Below are 27,703 nucleotides of genomic sequence, written 5' to 3' on the forward strand. Positions count from 1 at the left end.
AAATTCTCTCTTTGCAATTTGGCAGCTCGGTATGTTCGGTAATGTTGTTGAATTAGAATCGAGGCACGTTTCCACTGCTGAAATATCACGTACGTTGTGTGCATTCTAAAAGTGGCCTGAATGAGAAGTGCAGCCCTGTGCATGTTTTGTAACTTCTTCTTCACCATCAATCTCCGGTAAGATGACTGGATGCTAATGGCTGCCTTTCGTAACTCCAAGAATTGGTGCCTCTTGCATCTGGCATAAATGGTGGCTCGGTATTTCCTCTGAACAAAAACAGCAGCTCTCTTGAGAGAAATGAATCTCCTCCTCATCACAAAGGATCTGAATCTACTCTGAATAAGTGTTGCAGACAAATGCATTTCTTTCACATGCCTCCTGGCTTTCATTGCCCTGAAGGCAGCCTGGAGAATCACAGCAGACCTTCTTAGTGTGATGAAACGCTGTCTCTGCCTCTTTGCAGCTCTGTTTGCCCGGTGTTGCTTCTGGATCACAGCTGAGGCCTGTTTCAAGGCCCGGTATCTCACACATGCTCTGTGCATCCTGAAAGCAGCCTGGATGCACGTAGCAGCCTTGTGCATCTCTCTCACCTTCTTTCTTACAATCCACCCTCTATAGGATGACTGGATTTGAATAACTGCCCTTCGCACCAGCAGAAATTGTTGTAACTGATACCTGGCCAAGAGCTTTGCGCGGTATTTTCTTTGAACCCAAATCACAGTTTTCTGGAGACAGAGGAATTTTCTTCTCACCATCAGAGTTCTAAATGTCCTCTGAATAAGAGTGGCAGCCGAATGCATAGCTTTTACATATCTCCTGACCATCATTCCCCTGCCAGCAGCCTGCAGGAGAACCACAGAACGTCGCAGCCTGCTATACCTCTGAAACTGTCTCCTTCCTTCCTTCACTGCTCGGTATCTCTGCTGCACTGTCTGTGTCACTTTCTTTAACTTGGTGTAGTACATTTGCTGCCTGTATCTTCTATAGTGGGACTGAATCAGTGTGGCTGCCACCTGCCTCTTTCTCATAGCCTGTCTGACTCTAGCTCCTCTAAACCTTGCCTGAAGAATACCAATGGCCTTCAAAACCCTAAGGTACTTTGCACGCTGAGTTTTACCTTCATGATAGGCTCTGAACCTTACTTGAATTATAACAGCTGCTCTTCTCATTGCGTGGTATCGTGACCTTGACTGATGCATTTTAAACATCGCTTGAATACAAGTGGCAGACCTGTGCATGTGTTGAATTTGCTGCCTTACCCTAGTGCCCCTGTAAACAGCCTGGATTTTCATCGCTGTTTTCTTTAAATTAAGATATCCCTTTCGTTGCTGGTTTGCAATTTTAATGTTTCGATACCATCTCTGAATGACAACAGCAGCACTTCTGTAAGTGATGTATTTCTTCTGGGCTTTGTAAGCTCTGTATTTAGACTGTATAGTGATTGCTGCTCTGTTCCAATCTTTTATTCTTTTTCTCACTTCCGCCCCACGGTAAGCGGACTGCAAAGTTACAGCAGCTGCTTTTGTCTTCAAATATAAGCGATGCTGCTCTTTTCCAAGACGGTAAGCCCGGTAACATGTTTGAATCAGTAGAGCAGCTTTCCTGATCGTTTTCCACCGGCTGTGTTGAGCGTGCATTCTGTAGCAGGACTGTATGAGGATGGCACAGGTGTGCCACCGCTGGACCTCACTCCTCAGTGCCCACCCTCTCCATGCAGCCTGGAGCACGAGCACGGCACGGCGGAGTTCAACATAGGCCCTACGCTGCTGCCTTCCAGCCCGCCATGCTCGCAGGTGCTGCTGGATGACCACAGCTGCCCTTTTCCAGGATTTAAACTGCCTCTGGGCCTGGATCATTCGAAACCCAGACTGGATCTTCACTGCTGCTTGATGTTCCTTTCTGATCTGCTTCCGAACTCTCCAGCCCCGATAGCCAGATTGGAGAGCAATCGCAGCCACTCTTGTCTTTAAAAACCATGTTCTTAAATCCCGAGCGGCCTTACATGCCCTGTGCCACCTCTGAATCTTGACAGCAGACTGCAGCACCAATTGATATTTCACCCTTTTGCTATAGCCTCTAAAAGCAGTTTGAATTTTAACAGCTGCGATAGATTGCTGTTTGATGAGCTGGCGAGCTCGGTAACCTCTGTAGGCTGCTTGCAAACAGACAGCTGCTCTTCTGACTCGCAAGAACTTCTTCCTCTGGTTGACTTGTGCCCTGTAGGCACGATAGCGAATCTGGAGGAGCAGAACCGCGCTGTAGGTGCACAGGTAGCACTGCCTCATCCTTCTCATTCTGAAGTAAGACTGCAGTACAACCACTGCTTTTCTCTGCATCCTCATCTGTTTTCGGGCCAGCCATCCTCTACATAAAGCTTGCAGTTTGACACAAGACTCACGTACCTGTAAATATTCCTTTCTCCTGCACGCAGCCAGTCTTTTGGACCTGTACCGTCGCTGGATAGACAGGGCAGCTGCTTTTATCTGTGCATAGCGTCCGCGTGCTTGCTTCATCCTGACAATAGACTGCAACTTTATGGTAGTATTTCTTAGGATCAGAAATTTCTTTCTTGAAATATAAGCACGAAAATATGACTGAATCTTTATGACAGATTTGCGGATATAAAGAAATGCATTCCTAGCTTGCAGCGCTCTGTAGGTAGACTGTAGAACAATGACAGCAGATCGTGTTTTTTGGTAAGATACTCGAACTCTCCTGGCTGAAACGCAAGCTTGGAAATGAGTCTGAATTATGATAGCGGCTCTCTTCATCTTCTTGTATTTCTGTAATTGCTGATTTCTTCTTACACATGCCTGCAATTTGATAACCATCTGCCTAAAGCTTAAAAAACAAAGTCTGTCCTGTCTCATTCTCCAATATGACTGCAACACACAAGCAGCTCTAACTTGCCTGTGCAAATGACGAGCTTTCATTCTCCTGAAAGCAGACTGCAGTCGAATGGCCGCAGCTTGCTTTTGTAAGTAGCTGGTGCGTTCAGCCTTTCCCTTCAGATAGGCTCTGAAGTATTTCTGCAGAGTCAGGGCGGATGCTTTCTTTCTTTTATATAACTTTTGGGCTTGAAAGCACCGAAATGTTCTTTGAATGACAACAATGCAAGATCTAGTATAAGCATATTTCTGTAATTGCCTGTGCATTCTGTACCATGATTGTATGATGATGGCAGACTTCTCCCTGGCTTGCTTCCGGACATGCCATTTTCTAACAGCTCTTTGCAGTATTATTGCAGCTTTTACTTGTTGTTGAACTTTACGTCGCTTCCATCTTCGAAACATGGACTGGATTACAAGGGTCGCAGATTTCAGCATTTTATATCTTTGTTGATCTCTTCTTCTTTGAACACAAGCACACCAATGCCTCTGTATTGTAACTATGGCCCAGCGTTTTCTTTTATAAGATGTAACAGCAATTATCATTCGTATCCTGGATTGCAGGAAGACTGAATAATACTTCAAACTCAAAAATCTTTTTCTAGTGGAATATCTTCTCCAATATGCCTGGGAAATGTAAGAAAGGACATAAAATATTTAAAAATACTTTAGAAAGAATTTTCTGACATTCTCCCTAAAAAGTAACACAAGGAATTTAAAGACCAATGCATGTTTACACACTACTCCTCTGGAGTTTGTAGGTTTATTTTTACATTGACTTATGTGTAGACTATTCAGAAATCCATCTCAATCTTAATTATATTGACAATGTAATTGTATCAGTCTTAAGACATAAAAGAACTTATGTTGAAATAGAAGAAAAACATCAAGTCTTTTTGATTGCCTATTGTTCTAAGTAATTTTCTAGGAGTTTCTAGATCTTCTATAGTCCCCTTTCTTCACAGTGCTAAGCCATCTTGTAACAATTAAGAACAGTTAATGTGTGGCATAGTCTCAACTCTACAGGTCTGGTAATGCAAATACAGCTGGCTCTCTGCATCCATTGTTCTTTACCTATCAATTCCAACAAGAATAGAAAAGGAGCTGGGTGCCGGTGGCTCACACCTGTCATCCTAGCTAATAAGGAGGTGAGATCTGACGATCACGGTTCAAAGCCAGCCCAGGCAGGAAAGTCCATGAGACTCTTATCTCCAATAAACCACCAGAAAATTGGAAGTGGTGCTGTGGCTCAAGTGGTAGAGTGCTAGCCTTGAGCTGAAGAGCTGAGGGACAGCAGCCAGGCCGACAGTTCAAGCCCCATGACCCTCCCCCCCAAAAAAGATAGAAAAGGTTTCAAAAGAAGAAAACATTGTCTGTTCTGAACATAAACTTTTTGGGGGCAGGGGAAAGGGAGGGAGGCAGTAAAATAACAACCCCTTTTTATTTCCTGCTGGTCTTTTTGTTAGCATATCTTGCTCATAAACACATTCTAACCATACCACAACATAAACTCTTTGGTCATTATGCCCTAACAATCAAACATAACTATGTACATAGTACTCACATGACATTATGTAATCTACAATTAAGTATAGGATTAAATAGGTTGTGCATGTGCATAGGTTTGATGAAAAATAAGTATGCTACATGTGATTTTCTATTTTTGAAGACATGCAGATTTTGATACCTTCTGGGGTATACAAACAATTTTATCATGGCTCGATAGGGATGACCACAGAAGAGTTTGAGAAATACCTGAGCTTGATCACTTTCAGAGTTTTTTTTTTTAATTACAACTTGCTTCCTTTTGCCAAAGTTAGAACTATATATGTACAATTTTTTTATTAAGACTTATTTTCTTTTGCCAAATTTAGAACTATAGATGTACAATTAGGAAGTAGAATTGTTTTGGAAAGCTACAGTTAGAAGGTAAACTCTTCAAATTCAACAACCTGGGCTGGCAGGTCCTGAGCTAATGCCAGTTGCTGGTATCTACTGGGCTGCTGGCAACCAAACTCTAAATATTCTCATTGTAACCTTGTCTAAAACATCACAAACTTCACTGACATCTGCGGGCGAGTGTTGTGTTGGTCTTATTTCTTTCACAAGGAAGTGTAGCAATAAGCGCTGGATACCTCATGGGCCTAAAGCACTGATGGGAATACAGGAGTGCTGGGCCTGGGCACACCAATCCTAGGGTGAGCAGAACTGAGAGGAGCCTATGCCTGCTGAGGGAAGGGAGGAGCAGGGCAGACCCTATAAGCTTGACCACCTTCTATCACAAAGGCTCTGCTCTACTCTTCATCCTGATGAGAAGTAATGTATACATATCACTGGTTCTCTTTCTATGAAGGAACATAGGGTAACAACATATACTCAATAGTTAAAAATTACCTGTGAAAAATGAATTTGAAAACTGTAAGCTCTTTTACAAATATAAGTTGATTATCAAAACTGCCAGAAAAGAAATAAGGCAAAGTATGGCAAAAACAGTGCTCAGAGCTGCAGAGCACTATCTATTCAGCTTTCCTCCTTCTCCTGACAAAATAGTTATATGAAAATGTCAAATCTTCCAATTGAGAATACAGAGTCTGAGGATAAAGTGGCCTGATTTATACTCTCTTCTAAAGCATTATGACTAGTCTGCTGCTGACCATTTAATCCATTTTTATATATGACAAAGGAGGTAAGTTTATCTTCTCTAACAACTTTGCTGATTCCAAAGGTGATTTTATCAGCACTCTGATCTGTCTGTGAAAAATAAGTTTTTACATGGAGCATACTACAAATAACTTAATTCTCATGGAAACCTAGTGACTTGGCCTTCTTTCCTTATTTAAAGAAGGGGCACTTTAGTCACAAAATCTGTCCAAGTATATGAAGTCATCTATTAGTATCTATTGCAGTATCGACACTGCTTAGATCAAGATCATTTAATATTGTGGTAGATTCTTCGGCTCTCTCAGTACCCCAAATGTTTGTCAGTCTTCGTTTTTTCCTCTTAGAAAAGATGCAGACCATTGGCTGGGCCGCATGTGGGTGTAACCACAGACAGAGTCAAGTACTGTACTTAACGCTTCAGTTCCTTGGCCCCAGAGCCAAACAAGACATCTACAGGGAACTAGGATATAAGGAAGTCTGCAGAGAGGAGCTCAGAAAAGCTAACTGACAATGTTGTTCATGAATTTCAAGGCTTACTACCAAGCTGGGCACATTAGAACCTAGACTACAGCAGACTGCAAACCTTAAGAACTGAAGTGAGAGAAAGAGCAATCGAGAGCCCTAGTAGTGACACATATATGGCATCATAACCATGGAAGACGGATGCAAACTTCTAGTCTGAATCCAACAGGTAGGATCAGCTCCTAAAACTAAAATATGAACACTCTCCTTAGGGTTTAAATGAAACATCAACAATACGTAAGATACAATTACAAATTATCTGTCATATGTCATAGCAGGAAAATGTCAACTTGCCCAGGAAAAGATAACGGGGCAAGTGGTGAGATGACAGGCATTGCAAGCACCTGGTACAGACTCAAGTGAAAATGGTCCGACAGCCTGGAACTAACGCAAAAACATCGAAGACATGCATGGGGACAGAACCAAGACCACAATGACCACAGCAAAAAGTCTCACTGGCCTGGCACAATACATGAATGGAGGAGAAAGAAAAGTTGATGAACTTGGAGATAAATAAAAATTATCTGCATAGAATAAGAGGAAAATGGATTCAACAAACTAGGAAAACAGAGCACTTCTCAGCAGGATAAAGAACATGGATATAAGCCTACTGCTAACCTCAAACGTAATGGTGATAAACTGTCCTCACCTTCAAAAGGACAGAGCAAAAGCAGGCTGCACCCCCCACCACGCCTAACCCACCTCACAGTAAAGGTCCTGAAACATCACTACTTTTATTCACAGAAAACATCATGATCTATCTATCTATCTAGAAAACCCCCAAAATGAACAACAACAGAAATTCTGGAATAAGCAAATCCAGCAAAGTTAGAATTCGAAAATGTATTTTACATGAATCGTCAGAAGGTATTTAGGTTTAAATCTTGCAAAACATGTACAAGATCTGTACACGCAAAACCCTAGAAGCACTGACTTAAAAAAATGCAAATCAAACAAAGGAGGAGGCTGCAATGCTTGGTAAGAAATGTACGCATTATCCTGCCCATGCAATTGTAACCCCTCTGTACAGTATGTTCACAAATAAAATAAAATTATAAAAAAAAATGCAAATCAGTTATAGAAGATATAAACAAAAAGATACATTACATTCATATATAGGATAACTCAATGCTACTAAGATATTACCTTTTGTCATTTTTTTCAATGAAACATGACTAGAAAGCCAGTGGCAAACACTAACACAACATAGCCAGAGAGGAATGACATATGACCTACAGAAAAATAATTAATTGAAATAAAGTGCTTCATCAGACAGCAAGATGATCAGAGAGAACTGACAAAGCATGTTCTGAGTGCTAACAAAAAGGAGCTGTAAATAATAACAACACATTCCTGAAAAAAAAAAGTCAGGAAAAGTAGCATCAGAAATGAAGGCAAAACAACAACAAAAATGATAAAAATCTAACAGATGAGGAAAGACTCCTTATGTGCTTGTGATTATTAATGTCTATAGAGGCAAATACCCAGAAAGGTGATGAGTCTATGGAGTATACAGTGGTACATCTTCTATATTGATTCTACATTGCTTCTAAAGTTATAAAAAAGTATACTCTGTAACCCCAAAGACAGTCACTAAAAAGCATATGCAGAATACAAATTAAGCAAGGATATAAACTAAAAGTAACTGATTAGGAAAGGGGAAAAGAGTAGGAATTTGGCATGCCAAGGGAGAAAAGTGGTATAGATGCTGACATGTTCCATAGAGTGGAAGACTGTAAATCTCTAATAAAAACAAGGAAGGCATGTTTTCTCCTTCAGAGCGCAGAAGGCATTTCGATCATTTGCAGAAGTTTTGCAAGTAGTGAGGGGAGTATACCCTCTAGTTCCACACTCTTGAATTCAACTAACAAAAGACTGAAAATTACTTGAGAAAAAATAGATGCCTGTACCCAACATGAAAACTGTTTTTCTCTTGTCATCTGCTAAACAATACAGCATAACAAAAATCAGCATCTGCATGGTACTGAGTAATCTAAACATGATTGGAAATACATGTGGCCAATCATTAAGTCTTATGTAAATACACCATTGTATAAGGGACTCCAGCAGTCCTAGATTTTGGTCATACTAGTCCTCAGCCAAGCTCAGATTCCAAGGGGCAACATTAGACAAAGACTGCTAAAAAAGAATCAATCACTAAAATGTTTATCATATCTGTCATTCTTCCTGAAAGCCTATCATTAATAATGATTGTGTTCAAAAATTAGTCCAAGATACCATACCTGAATAATTGTTGCTGATGCATTTTGAATTTTCTCCAGTTTTTCCTCTTTTAAGATTAATAACTGTCTCTGTGCTAAGACTCTTCGCCAACATTTCTGAAGGACTAGTGCTGCAGTAACCTCTTTTTTCCATCGCTGTCTGCTTAGAAAATTGATTACAGCTTTCTGGATAATTCTTGCAGCTTTGTCTCGCTCCTTAAAATGAATGAATGAATGAATGAATGAATGAATGAATAAATAACAAGTATTCGTTACTTAAGACCTTAAACTGTTCTTTGTAAGATAATCGATTTTTAAATTGATTTAATCAAACTGATCCTTAACTGCCGCCAGGCATGTCAACACAGCCAGCAGATGTGCTTTCAGGTAACTTGTTTGATGAACCAGATTCCAAGAAACCATCCAAGATAAAGTGATAAAAATATGTTTGAGCTACCATAAATCCTCATTAAATAAAGTTAATTTGAAGTGTAACAGGGGACCTTTCTCAGAGTAGAGTCTAGAGAATTTATGCATGAGCTTCAGGGAGGAGATGTACGGTATGAAAAGGAAATGCTTTGCAGCATAAGAAAGCATTGCCTATTATTGGGACAAAGCAACTCAAAAAAGAAGACTGATAAAATACTGCTTCCTTCAGCACAGAAGGCACTGAAGCATTAAGCCTAGATAGGTTCAAGAAGAATTCAACTTTACAAGAAGAGGACCTGAGATGCCCTGCAGGCTCTATGTTCACAGAGGAGACACCTGCCTAGAGAACCTGACAGGCCAGCTCCTTCCCTCCATATTACTGTTGGGATTACTTCTCAAAATAAACTACTACATTATGATGAATAACAATGTACTTTGGGGCTGGGAAGGTGGCTCAGTGGTAGAGTGCTTGCCTTGCATGCCTGAGGCCCTGGGTTCGATTCCTCAGCACCACATAAGCAAAAAGAAAAAAGCCAGAAGTGGCGCTGTGGCTCAAGTGGTAGAGTGCTAGCCTTGAACTGAAGAGCTGAGGGACAGCACCCAGGCCCAGGGTTCAGTCCCCACAACCGGACCCCAAAAGAAAAAAAAAATGTACTTTATATACCGTACTTAATGACTGACACATTTAAATCGTGTAAGAACAGATATGATCCTTGGGACAGTGAGGAAACTGAATCCCAGTAAGAACAGATATGATCCTTGGGACAGTGAGGAAACTGAATCCCAGGAGTCAACTGGCTTATCTGTTTACAGCCAACACAGGCAGGGTTTGAACCAGGCTGTCTGGCTCTAGTCCATGCTCTGATCACTTTGCTGTACTCTCCAAGGCTGGACTCATCACTTCACTTTACCTGAACTGGAAGCCAGAATACTAGTTGAAATGAGTTATATATATACCATATATACTATATATATATATATATATTTTTTTTTTATATTGCTATCAGGGTCAAGCCACCAGACAAGCATGGACTCTACAGAAAGTGTAACCATAGACCCAATTACACAGTATGGAAACACATCTTCCTAACATCTGTGAAGTTCTGAGTTCGAACCCAGTACCACTACTAAATAAACCGGCATCTTAGAAAGTGCAATTCATACTACAATGTTTTCATTTTCTAGAATTACCTTATAGTGTTTTAGATCTTTTTTTAGCTTATGTTTTCTCCAAGCTGTCTGTATGAGTCGAGCAGCCCTGATCTCTTTACGAAGATCCAAAAGCCTTGCACAGAGGAATGACAAATAGGTAATAACAACCTAAGGGAAAAGACAAGATGAGAGCAGATCAACAGAATATGTGACATACTGTCACACTGAGACTTACAACCAGGTTCTTAATCAAGAGAGACTTCTCTCCCTTGCCTTTTCATCAGGAATTGTATTTGACATATCTGAATGATGGATCATAGCAGGTATTCCACCCAGGTCTCTTGCTGCAGATGTTACCAAACGAAAATTTTTCTTTTCATTTTCTAGAAGCTCTTTGTGTAGTTCTGAGGCATTTTCTATTACAGAAAGTGAAAAGGAAAACAGAATTAGACTGCTGCAGTTCAGACTCACATATGGCAAAGAATCAGAGAAGTTAATCAGCAAAACAAAGAGGGCCGACCGTGATCCAATGCTTGAAAAGACACATCCAGAATACTATCGTCACATTCAGAGGAGGAGTTCAATACCACGGAGCCTGTCTGCGTGCACTCCACAGTCTGGGTGGTGCGCTGACACACAGCATCCAAAGGCAAATAGCAAGGATGGTAGTGGTGGATCAGGTAACATAAAACACGGCCATCTGAGAAAGACACTGTGAAATTCTCCACCTGAGAGGAAGTACCAGAAAAATAATTAGCTTTACTTAGAGATGAATATAAACATAATAGTTCTGTAGTCTTTCTCTCTGTTTATGTCAGTACTGAGATAAGCAGTCAGGGCCTTGTGCTTGCTTGGCTTTCTTGGTTTGCTTTCTAGGCTGGTATTGTACACTTAAGCCATTCCTCCAGTACAGCTTTTTCCCAGTTATTTTGGAGATAAGGTCTCACTGACATTTCTACCTGGGCTGGCTTTCAACAAAGATCATCTAATTTGCAGCTTCCTGAGAAGCTAAGATTACAGGCATGATCTAACAGTACCTGGCTTCAATTCCCTCTAAATAGTGAATAGAATCATACCACTAGCAGCACCAAGTATAACATTCATTCATTCTATTATTAATACTCAATGGCTAATAATCAATTGCTGATCGATTAAAACTGTTAAATACTAACCACTTCATTTGAGGAAAAGCTTGTCTATATAAACTGTTCAAAAATGCAAGAAAATATTTTATCCATCTAGGAAGACTTCAGCTGAGGTTTATGTAAAGATATTATGTTGAAATAAAAGGAAAACGACTTACCTTCTTATTGTAGAAGGCACACACTGCATTTACCCACTCCATCAACAACTTCACACTGTCACTGTATTGTTCAAGGGGAGCACTATTCCTTTTGTCTTTTTTTTTGTTCATAGTGGCATCAGAACAACATGATAGTGCAGAAATTGCTTTTCTTATGCTGTGTGTGTGTTTTAGGAAGTCAATTTCTTCCCTTAGTTGTTCTAAATTAAGGGAAATATCCACCTGAAACATACAAAAAAACTTTTTTTTTTTGGGTCTGGTCGTGGGGCCTGAACTCTGGCCCGGGCCCCGTCCCTCAGCTCTTCAGTTCAAGGCTAGCACTCTACCACTTGAGCCACAGCGCCACTTCTGGCTTTTTTCTTTTTGCTTATGTGGTGCTGAGGAATCGAACCCAGGGCCTCAGGCATGCAAGGTAAGCACTCTACCACTGAGCCACCTTCCCAGACTCATACAAAATTTTTTAAAAAGACAATTTCTTAACTCAATTTTAAACTTGCAGATATTAAAGCAACTGTCTTCTACTTAGAGAAATATGGAAGAAAAACAGACATCAAAAGAAAGGCCAAACTTTTCATGTAAGTTGAAACTATGGAGAATTGGTAGACTGCTGAGTGATTAAGAACCTCTACTCTTTTACTCAGTAATATGAACTTTACTTTTAGATTCCTCCAGTGAGGGAGACTTAAGATTAAATTGGAACCACATAAAGCCATCATCACAGTTCCTTGAACAGTTTATAAACCACAGCAAGTGCTAAGTACTTTTGCTGGTCTTTAGTTGATTCAAATTGATTTTCTAAATCAGTATTCAGAATTGATATATAGTACAGTGCGCCAAGCATGTACCATACCTGAAAAGCACAGGCGATTTTCCAAAGCAATGCAAGAGTCTTTTCTCTGTGCCTATCCACAATGTCCTTGGAGAAGATAGGGTTTCCTATAAATGAGAATGCAGCAGGTCAACATGACATTTGTACACACTAATGCTAAAAGAGTAACTTGTAGCTCTATGTGGTTTTTACCATGTTCATCACTCAACTGAATTCCTCGTGATTTAAGAACTTGAAGGACTATATCAACATTGTGCATCTTTTGAAGACGGCTTATGGCAGGAATCCTGAGTTTCTTTGAAAGAGTCCAGTTCTGTGTGAGAAGTTCCATGGTTCGCCTAAAGGTAAAGAAACTGTTTTCAGGTAAAACTGTTATATAAAAGTATACATTAAAAAAAAAAAATCCATGTTCTCTGAAGGTGTGGCTCAAGCTGTTGACACAAGTCTACCAAGCAAAAGGCCCTGAGTTCAAACCTCTATACCACAAACTAAACAAAAATCCATGTTGTTTTTAATAAATTTATACTGGGTGAAAAAAGAAAAATGTCTCCAAGCAAAAATGATGAAGAAGTCAACTACAGTACAGAGTAAAGTCTATTCCATCCAAAGAAGGAACGCACACCTGCCACTCAAAACACAGCTAATGTTGAGGGTTCCAGTTGGAAAAATACTTTAAGTCAAACATCATGAATTCATGTCAAATTCCATCATCTAAAACTTGGGCAAGAAGTTCTTCCTTCTCACCACATTTTATTCATGCACAAAGGAAGACTGGTAGAAACAGTGATATGCACCTTATGAAATTTTATGCTGATATAAAATTTTACTTAAGTGCTTGATATTTTAATTAGCTTTCTGACCTTTCAAACTACTGTTCTGAGACAGTAGTTCTTACCAATAGGCCCTAGTCACATTCTAACAAGGGGGAAAGAAGTGTGATTAAGAAAAAGGTATCTGAGCATAAAAACAATATCTTTTTTCTTTTTATAAAGAAATCTCAGTTTCTTTAACCTTGAATTTATTCCATCATATACAAGAACAAGTATTAAAGAGCATAAAGTAGTAATACAAGGTTTTAGTCTATCCCACTAAACAAAATAATTCTATTTCTTATACTTACACAAGTCTCACCCCACATTGTAAATCCACAGCAAGATTTGTGACAGCAAAGTCAAATTCATCAAATGGCATCTGAACATGGCTCACGGGAAATCCCAATAAGCTAAGGTGACGGGAGAGATCCCCTTCACCACTCAGGAAATCTCGTGAAAAAGCCAGAAGAATATCTTTACTGGCCTATAAAAAAACAAGGTGCAGGTATCACATTTCAATACGGTAAGTCTATCTACAATAAAAACGAAGTCCTTCTGATCACTGTATACATAGAGAAATAAATAGCGTAAGAAGATTGTTAGCTTCATATGTATGGCAATTATGTAAGTTCCATATATTTCAAACATAAGACATGTTTATAAATGGTTCGTGCTGGTTACCAGTGGCTTATACCTGTATATCATTAACTAGCTATTTCAGGAAGCTGAGGTCTGAGTATCACAGTTCAAAGCCAGCCTTTGCAGAAATGTCCATGAAATTCTTATCTCTAATTAATTAGCAAAAAAGTAAAATAGCAAATAGTAAAAATGTAAAATAGTAAATAGTAGAGTGGTGGCCTTAAACAACAAAGCTAAAGGACAATGACCATGCCCCAAGTTCAAGCCCTAGGAATAGTAGGTCCACACATATAAAAATTGCTCACAAATGGGCTGGGAAGGTGGCTCAGTGGTAGAGCGCTTGCCTTGCATGCCAGAGGCCCTGGGTTCGATTCCTCAGCACCACATAAGCAAAAAGAAAAAAGCCAGAAGTGGTGCTGTGGCTCAAGTGGTAGAGTGCTAACCTTAAGCTGAAGAGCTGAGGGACAGCGCCCAGGCCCAGAGTTCAGGCCCCGCGACCGGACCCAAAAAATAAATAAATAGATAAATAATAAAAATTGCTCACAATTAACAATAACTATAATGGCATTAATTTTATAATACATTATATCAAAATTAGGGGAAAATTCACCAAAGTTAATTCCTCAGCAAGTTACATTCATTGTCAAGTCAACACAAAGAGTAAGGATGGGAATTGGAGATGTGGCTCAGTTGTTAGTGCCAGCCAATGAGCAAAAGCATCAGGTACTGAGTTTGCATCAGGTACCCCATTCAAGTCCCAATCTCAGGCAAAATAAGAGTAAAGATGATGCGAACAAGCAGTCAATAGATAGACATGCATTCTATCAAGCAGTCAATAGATAGACATGCATTCCTTTACTACCCCAAAATATATTTTCTACAGAAAATACACCATAAAAATCATCAGGTATTTCAAATGGGAAATATTATAAAACAAAAGAGAAAACTATACCTTGAATTCAGCATCTTTACAAAAGAGACAAGGGTCATGATCAATAAGTCTGGAAATCTTAGCATGATCAAGAAAGCAGACCAAGAGCAGTAATTTCTTCAGTGTAAACTTGGACAAAGCTTCTTCATGACCTGAAATAAAGACACACAAGTTCATCTATAAAAGGAAGCTTCACCTAAGACTATGGCAGTAACAGGCTAGCAAAAAACTAGGAGCAAAAACAAATAAAACACTGCCCTTTTATCAGTACTTATTATTTATGAATCTATTGTATAATTATACAGGGAATGTTAAATTTAATATTTCTATTATAAGGAGATGCCATGTTAACATCAAGAGATTTAGCTGGTCTTATTCAGCAAATACGTAATAAGCACTTATCATATTCACATTCCACCCTAGGTGCAACAATGTAAAATAGCAAATTACAAAAATAAACCTCACAGTACTTGGAACCTAGGTAAGAATGATTATAGTGATAGAGAAGCTGATGGAGAACAGTGAGAGAAGGGAGTCGAAAGAGATTGACTTGGATTGGTTTCTTGGGGGAAGTAGAATACAAGAAGACAAATGACTAGAAGACATAATGCCCAGTATAAAAGATGACCTGGAAGAAGACACACTCACCATCTCTATAGAGATGAGGCACAGTGGGATGTCTATACTCAGCTGCTATCTCGGGATTCCAAAGCAAGCGATTCAGAATGAACACAGCCAATCCAAGGATATCACTATTGTCTTCCAAAGATATGAGTTCTCCATAAATTGTCTGAAAAAAACATCAATGCCAAAGTCAAGATTATGCTGTTTCTCAGAAAGCAAGGAATCCATTGCATCAGTGCAGAGTTGGCAATGAGCTCCTCCCTAAATCCTACAGACATGACACAGCTACTTCACTAGACAACTTCTTTAAACTGCACATGTCTCATGCATTTTTAGTGTTTATAATAGAAATGAAAAATGAGGACTAAAACATTCTTAAGCATCTGCCAAGCAATATTTATTTTTCTCTTAAAGAATTATCAAATATTTGCATGTTGGTCAAATTTCACTGTCACTGTGTCCCAGTAAATCTGTTATTAAAGTACACCAAAGGCATGACTCAAGTAGTAGAGTGTCAGCTGTGAGCAAGAAAGCCAAGTAAGAGTGTGGAGTCCTGAGTTCAAGCCCCAGAACCAGCACAAACAATAAATGAAGATTAAAGAAAAAGACATTCATTTTCTACCCAATGATCTTGTTTTCAGCAAGCAATGTGGGGGAATGTTAATTCAGCTACAGCTGGTTAATATGTAACTTACTGCGTACCCAAAGTAATGAAATAAAAATATCTTAGCACTGAAACAAGCTATGTCACTATACTTATTCTTACTTTTCTCTGAGTGTCAAGTTATTGATACAGAAAAGCCAGGTGACTACAAAAATCTTCAGTAGCCCTAAATATTCTTCTGTTCTTAACTTGGAATAAATAAAAGTAACAATGAAAGGTAAGAAACCTAAAAGACTAAAAGCACAGAACACACTACTATAAAAGCAATGTGTCTTCCACTAACTCCTGCCAGTAGCTGCTGACTCAAGTAGTTTTAACAAGCTGGAAATTAGAGAGCTAAAACAAAAAAAGAAACTAGATAAGTAACTCAAACTCTGATGAAGATTTTATGAGAAATTCTCCATCAGAATACCTTGAAAAGTGCTCTGGCATCGGCCTATGAAGGTTCAAGACCTGGCTAATTACGCATTTGGCAAGTCAGCTTAACATCATAGCCTTTGTTTTACTAGTGAAAATAATAACACATATCTCACTGAGTTCTAAAGAGTTTAAATTAGAAAAGGCAGCCAAAACAGTTTAGTCTTTTCAACTCTGAAAGTTCAAAAATGAGCTGGCTATAATTGTTTTTACATCTAGCACCACGTATGTATTTTTAAGACTACACAGGTAGCTTACTCTGTAACAATATGGAAATAACATAATGGTATGGCCCAGTCACTTAATGAGTATTATTAATTGGCCTTATAACTTATATACAAATAATAAGCAAATGATTTTATAACTTTCATAAGTAAAACCTTATTTTATTAAAGAGCCTATCTTATTAAAAGCATGTAAATTAAATATATATAAATATATTTTTTCCCCCAAATCTGAAATACATGCTCACCTCAAGGCCAATTCGAAGCCACAAAGGATTGTATGACAACAGCCAATTCAGGACTTTCTGCCGTTCACCTGAAATAAAATTGTTTAAATCAATAATCAAACAGACAGGCTGGGAAGATGGCTCAGTGGTAGAGCGTGTGCCTTGCATGCCTGAGGCCCTGGGTTCGATTCCTCAGCACCACATAAGCAAAAAGAAAAAGCCGGAAATAGCGCTATGGCTCAAGTGGTAGAGTGCTAGCCTTGAGCTGAAGAGCTGAGGGACAGCGCCCAGGCCCAGAGTTCAGGCCCCACAACCGGACCCAAAAAATAAAAAAATAATCAAACAGACAATAAATAAAATTCCAGGGCAAAAATATCGACACAAAAAACAAAAAAACAATCATTACTCAAAAGTAAAGCTGTGTCTCAAGTGGTAGAGCACTAGCCTTGAGCAAAAAGACAACCCAGGGATAGCACCCATTGAGTGCAAGCTCTTAGAACCAGCACAAAATGCAAAACGAAGTCAATTTAAATAAGAAATAATTCTTAAATATATTCAGTCATATGAAAGTCTAGGCAGATATACTCAGCTTTAGAATACAAAAATCTCTTGTGTATAAATACACGAAAAAACTAAAATTAGTGCCTGGAAAAGCTAACTCAATTCCATGTTTATGGCAGCATTACTGACAACACCCAACATATGTATGAATGGGTATAAAATCTCCATCAATAGATGAATGTATGAAAAAATGTACTGAGTACATCTACACAACGGAATCCTTGCAGCCTTGAAGAAGGAAATCCTGTCATTTGGTGAAATATGAATGAACTAGGAGGACATATTGTTACATAAAGCAAGCCTGGGACAGAAAGGGAAATACTGCATGATCGCTCTTGTACCGGGAGAGTACCCTGCAGTGTCTGGGGAGATGTTGATTAAAAGAATAAACACTCCAGGTAGGCAAGAAGAATAAACACTGGAGATCTATTACACCATAGAGCACTGTTCATTTGAATTTGCTGAGAGTAGGTGTCCAGTGGCCCTCAGCCCTGTACCCTCTGGGTGCTAGCTGGTAGGTGTTCATTAGCTGGACTGTGCTCTTCATTTCACCGTGTATACACACACCAAAGTCACACATTTTGAAGGTACACCACACCTCAATAAATAAGCTGGGGGAAACAAAGTTCTCAGTCTCTAGAGCCTTAAACAATAAACTCAAGATTTCCATGATCATCTTACCCACATCTTTCCAGAGGTGTCTATCTTTTCGAACAAGTAACCGTCCGGCTTCAATTTCAATTTCGAGCCTTTTAATGGCTTTAACCATATTCTCAGAAGTAAACAGGCAGCATGCTGTGCATCGCAATCTATTCAGCCGGCAGCGCGCAGTATAGGCTCTGAGAGACACTTCCTCCTTTGTGGGTGCTTTAGGCACACTTACTTTGTGTGGATTCTCCACTCCCAGAAGAAGAGTGGCAGCATTTACTGGATTAAAAACAAAAGGATAATCGGTTCTAGTTAAACAACATCCCTATACACTCTTAAACTTAGTAATAAAATGCAAATTAAGTCAAATCTCTTCCCTCTGACCTCAAGCTGTCACCATGCAGTTAGCACCTTTGGTCATCCATCATTACAACCCACTGGCTCTACCTGTAGGAAGGGGCCTGAGGTTAGCCACCGTCACCACCCCACAGACACATAGTTCTCAGCACCATCATCTGTAATTCACACTAAAAAAGGGGTCTCACTGGTTCTCTGTGTCCATATTCTCATGAATTAACAAAAAGTTAAAATTTTAAAGTTGTTTTTATGCCTTTAACTCAGGGCCTGGGCACTGTCCCTGAGCTGTTGTGCTCAAGGTTAGTGCTCTACCATGTTGAGCCACAACTCCACTTCTAGCTTTTTGATGGTTAACTGGAAATAAAAGTCTTATGAACTTTCCTGCCTACGCCAGCTTTGAACTGTATTCCTCAAATTTCAGCTTCTTGAATAGCAAGAACTACAGGCCTGAGCTATAAGCACCTGACAGAAATGTAATTTTTTAAAGTAATTTAATTTTGAAATATTATTTGAGTCTACAGCCGTACCACCCTGAACGCACCCGATCTCGTCTGAAATATTATTTGAAAAAAAAATGTTTTTGTCTTAGGGATTTGAACTCAGGGTCTCATGCTTGTTAGACAGGTACTCTTCAGTTAAGCCACGCCTCCAGCCCATTTTTACACTGGTTATCTAAGTGAGATATGGTTCCTTTCATACTTGGGATGACAGGTTTGTACCATGATCCTCAGCTTCTTCTGTCTGGGTTGCCTGGAATCAAGATCCTTTCCATCTCACTCAGCCCTTCAAGCAGATAAACGCTAGCTACTCAGGAAATAGATCTAAGGATCGTGGTAGTTAAAGCCTGTCTAGGTAAACAAATCTAAGAAACCTTTATCTTCAATTAACAAGCACAAAGCTGGAATTAGAAGGAAGGCTCAAGTGCAGAATGTCAAGAACGTAAGTCCTGAGTTCAAACTCCACTACGAACCTGTGTGATAAAGCATTTAATCTTAAGACAAGAACTTAATATTGAACCTTATTTTCTATTGAGGAAAAAAAAAGTCATTCAAGAGCTCATCCAATCCAAGGACTCCTTTAATATAGAAATTCTGTGCTACTTCCCTAAGAAATACAAACCACTCGCTGTCTGCTTGAATACAACAAGAAAAAACACTGTTGTACAAGACTTGTCTCCTCGATAATTTGACAACTTCCTAAACAGTTTTCAGTATTTGGATCTGAAATTGATCCTGATCATGAACATCTACACAAGAGCTGCACAAGAGCAAACTTCTTTCTCTTTCAAAAGAAAATGCTGTGCATTTCTACCATGCCCCGACTTGTCCCCACACCTTAATCTTTCTCTTCCGGAATAAACACTGAAACATCTTAAGAATTCCTCATATGTTCAGAATTCGGGCACCTTTCCCACATACTTCTTTTTTATTGTGAGAATACCATACAGAGGAGTTACAATTACCCGGGCAATCCCACGTACTTCTTTAAGGTGACTGACAATAGAGTCAACATACTCCCAATGATCAGGTCACAGATCCCGGATTGCACCGGCGGACCAGAGAATAAAATGCACAAAGAGAAAATAAATTCCAGTATTGTCAGTGCAGAAAAATCTATGTAGGTAATAATAACCATTAGCATTTAGGACAATGAATCCATGACTCAGGCCATTAAGTACAAATAATACAATATACATAATTAAGAGTAATATTAAAATCAAATATAAATTTAATATTTACCTTCAGAAACACTTGTTTTTACTGTGAAGTCATCAGGAGTCAATATAAAATTCAGCCACCAAGTGAAGCCCTGTTCCTGCTTTTCCTTCCAGCGTTCATCATAAAACATATTTTTGGCAGCAAACGGCATTGGGTGCCTGGGCATAGCTATCAATACAGTGAAATGATTGCATTGGAAGATTTCCTTTAAATTATTGTACAATATATGGCAAAAGGCTTTTCTTTACATTAGCAAACCCATCTTTAGAACTGTGAATAATATTTGCTTTTTACTACTTGCTAGAAAGAACTAAAATTATTTTGTTTATGAAATACCTTCAGAGTAAAAAGAGAAAAGATAATTATTTCTTGAATATCTAAAAACCCTAAGTCATCAGGAGTCAATTTCAGTAAAGTATGACAGAACATCCCAATCATAACTTGAATACACACTTAAAACATTCTTTAAGACAAAGCTGACTCATTTCCACTTGCAATACAATAAATGTTTCTTTCAGTGTCACTTTCTCAAATACCTTAAATACAATAAACACTTGCCTGTTTTTAATGGCTTGATGAAGGTCAGATTCGATTGTGCCACAGCAATAACGCGCTTTCTCCTTTTGCTCGTTTTAGAAATAGGTGTTTTAAATACTAATGAATCTAAAATTAAAAAAAAAAGAACAGCATCACAAAAACAAGCTCCCCAAGCAGTCAACTGACCTTAAAGTTAAATTTGAGATTTCCACAACCATATTCATTTAGCAAATACTCGGTAACTCCTATGCTCCTGGTCCTATTGTCGTGAACTCAAGTGGTCAAAAAACACCAGCACCTGCACGTTTCTACAACTACAACCTAGATTCACTTATTCCAGACTCTATGTGAAGTGCAAGGAAAATGCAGAAATGAAAGATATGACCTCAACCATCTCTCAGTCTGGTATGGAAGAAGTTTAGAAGAGGCAAAAATGCCCTTGGACACAGGAAGGCTCTAAGGCTAACTCGTAAGATGAAAACTAGGCATACAGCCTGGTGACCGAACTGCAGTAGGATAGCAAAAAACAGGCGAGAAACAGCATACAAGAGGACGGAAGAGGCAGCAACATCAACAGTAACAACAGCTAATACCTGAATACACTGCTATCTATATACCACCAAATACTGATCCCTTACTTATATAATTATCATAGCAAATCTAGGAGTATGAAAATTACCCATAATTTACATAATTGGGATAATTTACATAATAAGAGCAATTAAACCAGTGTGGTCAAGGCCATACAAGGTAGGGAGTGGCAGGATTTGAACCTGGACTGAACAGCTGCACAGTCTGTATCAGAAATCTATGTAGGTTAAAGTTAGTATCTCCGTAACCTTTAGCATCTAGGACAATGAGTCTATGTAGATACATAGGTGTGGCAGGAGTCACAGATTTGTTGTCCTAAATGCTAAAGGTCATGTAGGAACTTATTTCTGCACTGAAGGTACTGGTACAGGCTCTGCAACTCTGCCGTCTAGGTTGATGACAGTACAGGTTTTACTCCAGCATAAACTGCTACTAAAGTAAGCAAAGGAGTGTGGGCAGTCAGCAAACTACAAGCTACCATCCAGGATGAGACAGAGTCTAAAATGTTCCTGAAGGTCAAGGGTTAGGGTCAACAAGAAGCTTCCCACTGAGACAACTGCAGGACCCTCCCGGCCGAGGAGGAAGAGAACCAGGAGAGGGGATGGCAAGGCAGGATTCTAAGAAGGCTCAGAGTTCTGAACAGTTGCTAACAGTTCAAGAAGAAGAGCAGACATGATCACTGGATTTACAATTGACCAGATACTCTATTCGTCTGTTTTAAACAACATTTAAAAGAATTCATATTCTCATTTCTCCTCTAGGTACTTATTGGCATACCTTTCTGCATATAGATAATATTTGAGTGAAAATGTACTTTCTTGAAGTAAAATCTCAACTGGAACAACACTTATGTTGGCTATTTCCCATTCCTCTCCAATCAGTCTGGCTCCATTCCTGGAACTTTTCTTACCAGGGCCAACAGCTATGGGTTAATCAGGTCAGAACTCTATCATACGAAGAGGAGCATCTGAGCTTCTATTTTCTCAAATGAAACAGGAAGATCATCAGTCCTGAGACCCTGACTAGGTTAAACCTCAGCTACATCACTTACTATTCTGTGACCTTGTGGAAAACTGCTCCATTTCTTAATTCAAAATACTTCTGCATTCATGATACTATACTTGAGGTAATGACATTTACTTCCTAAGAATACTGTAAACGTTAAAGAAAGCAACAGGAAAGCACTCACAATTGTGGACACATTTTCAGAAAATGTTATTTACTATTATCATGCCTGAGAGAAAAGGAAAGGTCGCAGGAGAAAGCGAGCGATGAGACAACCTATAGCGAAGTGATAAAATATAGGCAAAAAAAAAAAAAAAGAGTTGGCTTAATTGAGGTTAGTAGTCATAACAAATTCAGGATACAGCCTGGAGCTAGAATTTTGTGGGAAAACAAGGAAGGGAAAGATGGGTGAGTGAAGGGAGTATGATGAATTACTGAATTCAAGCTGTAAGGATGGGATGAACATACCAGAGGTGAGGGAGATCAAGGATCTGCAAGTATTGAGGGGTATGAAGAATGTTAGTGTGCACCTGTAGAGGAAAAGCTGAAATCATAGAGATGGTGACTAGAGACCAAGAGGCTTTTAAGGTGAATCATGGCCTTAGGAGGTGCTGGCCAGAAGCCAGGTTTTTAGAAGACTCTCCTACAAGAGTTTGGCAATCATGTTAGAGTAGTTTGAGAGACAGTATCATATATCAGACTGAAAATTTGGGGAGTAATTATTTAAAACTCAGAATTAGTGCAGAAATTTCAGGAGCAAGCAAAATCTCAAGATTTCCTATTGAAGAGGATCACAACTATTTCAGAATTTAGTCTTACACTACTATGCCATTTACTCCATATTTCTCTTATCAGATCCCTAACAGTTTAACACAAGCTCAACAGCAACAGATTAAGCCAAAACAAAGAGATTTGCTAAACCAACACAGGAAATACGTCCTTTATGAATACACTTCCCCTAAAGATTTTAACAAAACTCACCAGATTTCTTCCTCAGGCTTAATTTCTCCCTGCTGCAACTATGTTTAGAGACAGGAGTTACCATCTTCTTGTCCTTTCTAACAGTTGATGTTTTAGATTCCGAGGGAGAAAAATGGATTCTTTTAATGTCACACACTTCCGAATGTTGTGTAAGGACGTCCTTCCCGTCCAGGTCCCCCATGCCTCCATCACTCTTCCGCTTACGGGCAGCCAGAGGAGTGATTTCATGTGCGTAATTCTCCAATTTCCTTTGGCCGGGATCTATAACTGGAATAACTGGAAGATGGAGAAGTGTCTCTCTCTCTCTCTGGTTACCTAGCACCTTTTCGCATTCACCTACCACACTGTTGAGACATCTTCTTGTTTGTGGCTTAGGGACGTCAGTTCGGTTTTCCCTGGCACAGGTGGGCTTCCTTTTAACAACAGTGGCAGTGAGTATCGGGCGTTTCTTAGGTTGTTTGTTGTGGCCTTGATAAGGAACATCTTGAACAGCAGAAAATGCAGGACGAGTCTGTTCTGTACAACTGGAATAGTTTGACTTTGTTTCTACAGGTTTTAATTCTTCAAAAGTCTCCTTGGGAGTTTTTGAATGCTGTCGTTCAGGAACACGTAGTAAAACTCCATTTTCTTCCCAATCCCGAGAACACTGCAGGACCTGAGAACTTTCATTTGCTAATGGTTTACCTGTTTGCTCAGATATACATACATGTGGCATGTTATCCTTTACAAATTGACTTGGGGATAAAATAGTACGGGTGGACCCTGATTGTAGATCCTGATTTAGCCCATAATTGTCCTTTACAAAAGAATCTGGGCTTAAAATTGCTTGGCAAATTTCGGGTAGGATTTTGGATTCCAAACACACAGGCTTCAAACTGTCCTTCGCAAATGTGTTTGCTGAGATATGTGTCATTAACCCTGGTTCATCATTAGCTGCCTGGCTATTTTTTACAAAAGAATCTGGACTTATAAAATGTCCTTGGCTTTGTATAAAGTTCAAAGTCGAAGAACAATTTGGGGTACAAATAAGTTTACCATTCTCTTGACTTGAACCAGGAATATTAATGGAGTTAAAGCAAGTTTCAGTTATGACTTTCTCATTGAAAGCAAAGTCTTTTGAATTACCAGTTCCTTCTACTTGCTCTCCATTTTCAGAGGCAGGAAGAGATGAGTAGGCAGTAGATCGGCGTAGAAAAAGTGGCAAACAGGTTTCTCCATGGCACTCTTTGAAAGCAGGGCTGATAGGTGATATAGGTATTTTATTTTCTTCGAGAGCTAAAGCATTGCTTTTGGTTGGAGAACAGTCTTCACTGGTAGTGAGATTCTCACAAGCTTGTAGGGGGCTCCTAACTCTGGCTCCTTTCTGTGAAACATTAAATGTTTCATTGATATTTTGAGTATTTGAAATCCTTTTATGGTGAGTTGAAGAGACTGGAATTTTCTTCTTGCTAATGGTGTCCCAAAGACTCTTCTGTAAAAATAAGCAAATATGCTGATCAAGTTACAAGATGTTGACTGTTACTTTCATTTTTTTATTTTATTTATTTAGTGCTAGTCCTGGGGCTTGAACTCAGAGCTTGGGTGCTACCCTGAGTTTTTTTTCTCTATGTTAGCATGTGCTAACACTTGAGCCACAGTGCCACTTCTGCTTTTTGATGATCAATTAGGGATAAGAGACCCATGGACTTTCCTGTCCAAGCTGGCTTCAAACTACAATCCTTAGATCTCAACCTCCTGAGTAGCTAGGATGACAGGTGTGAGTCACCAGTGACATATGTTACTTCCAGTCTATCAATGAAGTAGTACATAAGAATTCTTATATTATTAAACATTTTTCTGAGAGTATACACACAATGACTAAAATAGTATCTTTCATGCTAATTTATTTTATATGAAACAATAATAAAAAAAAACAAACACAAGGAAGAGAATTACCTTTTTCTTTTTTTGTTCTTCGGCATTCCCTAATAATATAGCTTGGTGTTTCAGGATATCATTAACAACAAATGTCACAATCTCTCTTACTCGGCCCTCTTTCACCGGTGTCCAGGTAACAGAAATAACAATCTTTTCTTTAGGCTATAATCAAAGGAACAAATTTTAAATGATTACAATAATAATTATACAATAATCAAGACACACTATATCCAAATTAGAATAGGGAATAATTGTTATTCATCAATAATCCACAGTCTATAGCATTTAATAAGTCAAACATTTTTCCTACTCTCATTTTCCTGCTTATTTCAAGCTAAGGGGGAAAAAGTCACTAGCAGTAGCAGGGTCCAATCTCATTATATGAAAGCAATGGAACAGATAAGTTTCCGCATGATTTTTTTTTTTTTTTTGGTTGGTCGAGGGGCTTGAACTCTGGGCTTGGGCACTGTCCCTGCGCTCTTCAGCTCAAGGCAAGCACTCTACCACTTGAGCCACAGCTACACTTCTAGTTTTCGAGTGGTTTATTGGACATAAGAGTCTCATGGACTTTCCTGCCCGGGCTGGCTTTGAACCTCCATCCTCAGATCTCATCCTCCTGAGTAGCTAGGATTACAGGCGTGAGCCACCGGCACCCGGCTTCCACATCATTTTTATTGGTTTAAAAAAAGCTTGTTATGGGGACTGGCATTTAAGTGTATGCTTAGCATGCACAAGACTTCTGGTTTAAAAAAAATGTTCTTTATTATGAAAAGTACTTCTACGTCATAACAGCGACCCTACATCATACTCTATGTAAAAAGAAATATAAGTATGTACAACTAATTTCACTCTTCCAACAAACTCCTCTACCCTCCATATCTTAATACAAGTCTTTGCTAAGCAACCATGTTCCAGGCATGAGAGAAGGTACCCCTCCCCCTTTAACAAACTTGTTCAATGCTCACATCCCCAAGAAACAGGTACTATGGTGATGTGTGTTTTACAGAGGAAATCATGAATGTCCAGACAGCTTCGCCACAGTCAAAGAGTTGAGTCTGACCCCGAGTTCAGACTTTAACATCAATACCACACAGCCTACCACAGAGAATCTGCCAAATGCAAAGCCTTGACATGACAAACTTACTTCCTAAGGAAAAAGATAAGTTTCTGTTTGAAAAGAGAACCAATAAAGCATTATATGCTGCTGGTTAAAATAAAAGTAATATAGAATCTGTTTGTTTGTTTGCCAGTTCTGGGGCATGAACTCAAGGTATAGGTGCTGTCCCTGAGCTCTTTTGCTAGAGGCTAGTGCTAAGAGTCTCATGGACTTTTTTGCCCTGGTTGGTTTTGACTCACGATTCTCAGATCTCAGTCTCCTAAGGAGTCAGGATTACATATGTGAGCCATATGTGTCCAGCAATAATTCAAATTTTACTCTACAATACCAGTCTAGAAACAGTAATTTACTTGTTTAACAAAATAGAAAAAAGTAAAAGCATTATGTAGACAAGAAAGCAATCTATCTTTTCACACAAAAGGACATCAGCCATTCGCTGTTCATGGAACAAAAAGGAGGGTGACAGGTTCTGAAGTGCAGAGAGCCATTGGTGACCATTAGGTGGCAGCTGAACTTAGTCTCCCTTGCTTACTCCTCAGTCTCTCCTTATGGGCCTTAGTGTTATTAGTCAAGTAGCTCAAATCGCTTCCAATGCTTCTGATACGTTCCTAGGTCCTACTCAAAAAGGACACAGTATCCACAGAACACCATATGGATTTTGGTGAAGAGACTGAGAATATTACCCCAGGCAATGAGATGCAATGCAATTTTTTTGTTAATGCAGTTTGTTGGAACATTCATAAAATTAAACTTGATACACCACTACTGCACCCGGAACAAAGACAGAAAAGTGTGCAAGCATTCCGCATGTGTGGAAAACCACCCTGAGGAAGTCTGCCAGCTGTGGCCATTTAGGCAAAACACACGTTCACCAGAAAACGCGGTTGCTCCCTCTGAAAATGGGAACTAAAGAGCAAGCTTAAGACGGGAGGCTGCTGAAATACGTAAACGGATGGATGGATGGACAGACAGCTAAGATGATGGACAGATCTCACAAATGGATTCGAAATCACCTTTGTAAGAAATGAGAATATTACAGAGTCCGCTCTTGGAAAGGGGGTGACAGTGACCCAGACGCACTGACATGTGACACGGAACCCCCTTGTTCTAGCTAGAGCTGAGAAAATCAGTTTGTAAGCTCCCATTTCCCGCCCGGGAAGCAGGGAACGCTTCCTCGTTCATCCTGATGTGCTAAAAACCCTTGCCAAAAATAAGAATAAAAATCAAACAGGAAGTTCAAAAACAGCAGCACCTATGCGTCTAGAACAGCAAGGAACGGGTCTGTTTCTCGGCAACGTTCGTGTACCCGGAGCAAATCGCCGGCCGGGTCCACCCAGAGGTGATCCAGGTAGAGATGCCGTCGGGGATGCGCGGCGCATGCGCACTGGCTCCGGCGCCTGCAGGCGCGTCCGTCCGCGGGGTACCGCACACAGGCGTGTACCTCTCACACACACACACATACACACAGGCGTGTGCATCCACTCCCGGGACCCCGCCCCGCCCCGCGGACCCGCGTCCCACCTGCAGCTCGCAGCGGCGCGGCTCCACGCTGAAGCCCAGGTCGGCGGCGGGGACGCGGACGTGCACCTCGGCCGCGTCGTCGTGCGGGTTGAGCAGCAGCAGGGGCCGCGTCCGCGACGCCCCCACGCGGACGTCGCCGAAGGAGACGAAGGGCGACCGGCAGAAGTGGCTGAGCGAGAGGACGGCCGGGGAGGCCGGCGAGGCCG

The 27,703-nt window shown here is 39.8% G+C and overlaps 1 protein-coding gene across 1 annotated transcript in view; it reads right to left on the bottom strand.

The window, feature by feature from the left end:
* The window catches only part of Aspm (asp (abnormal spindle) homolog, microcephaly associated (Drosophila)), a gene marked incomplete at its 5' end in the record, with an annotated part of 40,708 nt that extends 13,019 nt beyond the window's left edge, over positions 1-27,689 (bottom strand). Inside the window, 18 exons of the mRNA XM_013017296.1 lie at positions 5-3,515; positions 8,315-8,509; positions 9,914-10,042; positions 10,148-10,290; positions 10,395-10,602; positions 11,178-11,399; positions 12,028-12,113; positions 12,199-12,344; positions 13,127-13,302; positions 14,410-14,540; positions 15,037-15,178; positions 16,566-16,633; positions 17,787-18,032; positions 19,850-19,996; positions 20,387-20,491; positions 22,943-24,413; positions 24,878-25,021; positions 27,498-27,689. Coding sequence (XP_012872750.1) covers positions 5-3,515; positions 8,315-8,509; positions 9,914-10,042; positions 10,148-10,290; positions 10,395-10,602; positions 11,178-11,399; positions 12,028-12,113; positions 12,199-12,344; positions 13,127-13,302; positions 14,410-14,540; positions 15,037-15,178; positions 16,566-16,633; positions 17,787-18,032; positions 19,850-19,996; positions 20,387-20,491; positions 22,943-24,413; positions 24,878-25,021; positions 27,498-27,689 — 7,462 coding nt within the window. The remainder of the gene's footprint in view (positions 1-4; positions 3,516-8,314; positions 8,510-9,913; positions 10,043-10,147; positions 10,291-10,394; positions 10,603-11,177; positions 11,400-12,027; positions 12,114-12,198; positions 12,345-13,126; positions 13,303-14,409; positions 14,541-15,036; positions 15,179-16,565; positions 16,634-17,786; positions 18,033-19,849; positions 19,997-20,386; positions 20,492-22,942; positions 24,414-24,877; positions 25,022-27,497) is intronic.
* Positions 27,690-27,703: the final 14 nt, after the last annotated feature.

This window comes from Dipodomys ordii, unplaced genomic scaffold (genome assembly GCF_000151885.1).
Source record: "Dipodomys ordii isolate 6190 unplaced genomic scaffold, Dord_2.0 Scaffold35, whole genome shotgun sequence".
Classification (NCBI taxonomy): Eukaryota; Metazoa; Chordata; class Mammalia; order Rodentia; family Heteromyidae; genus Dipodomys; species Dipodomys ordii.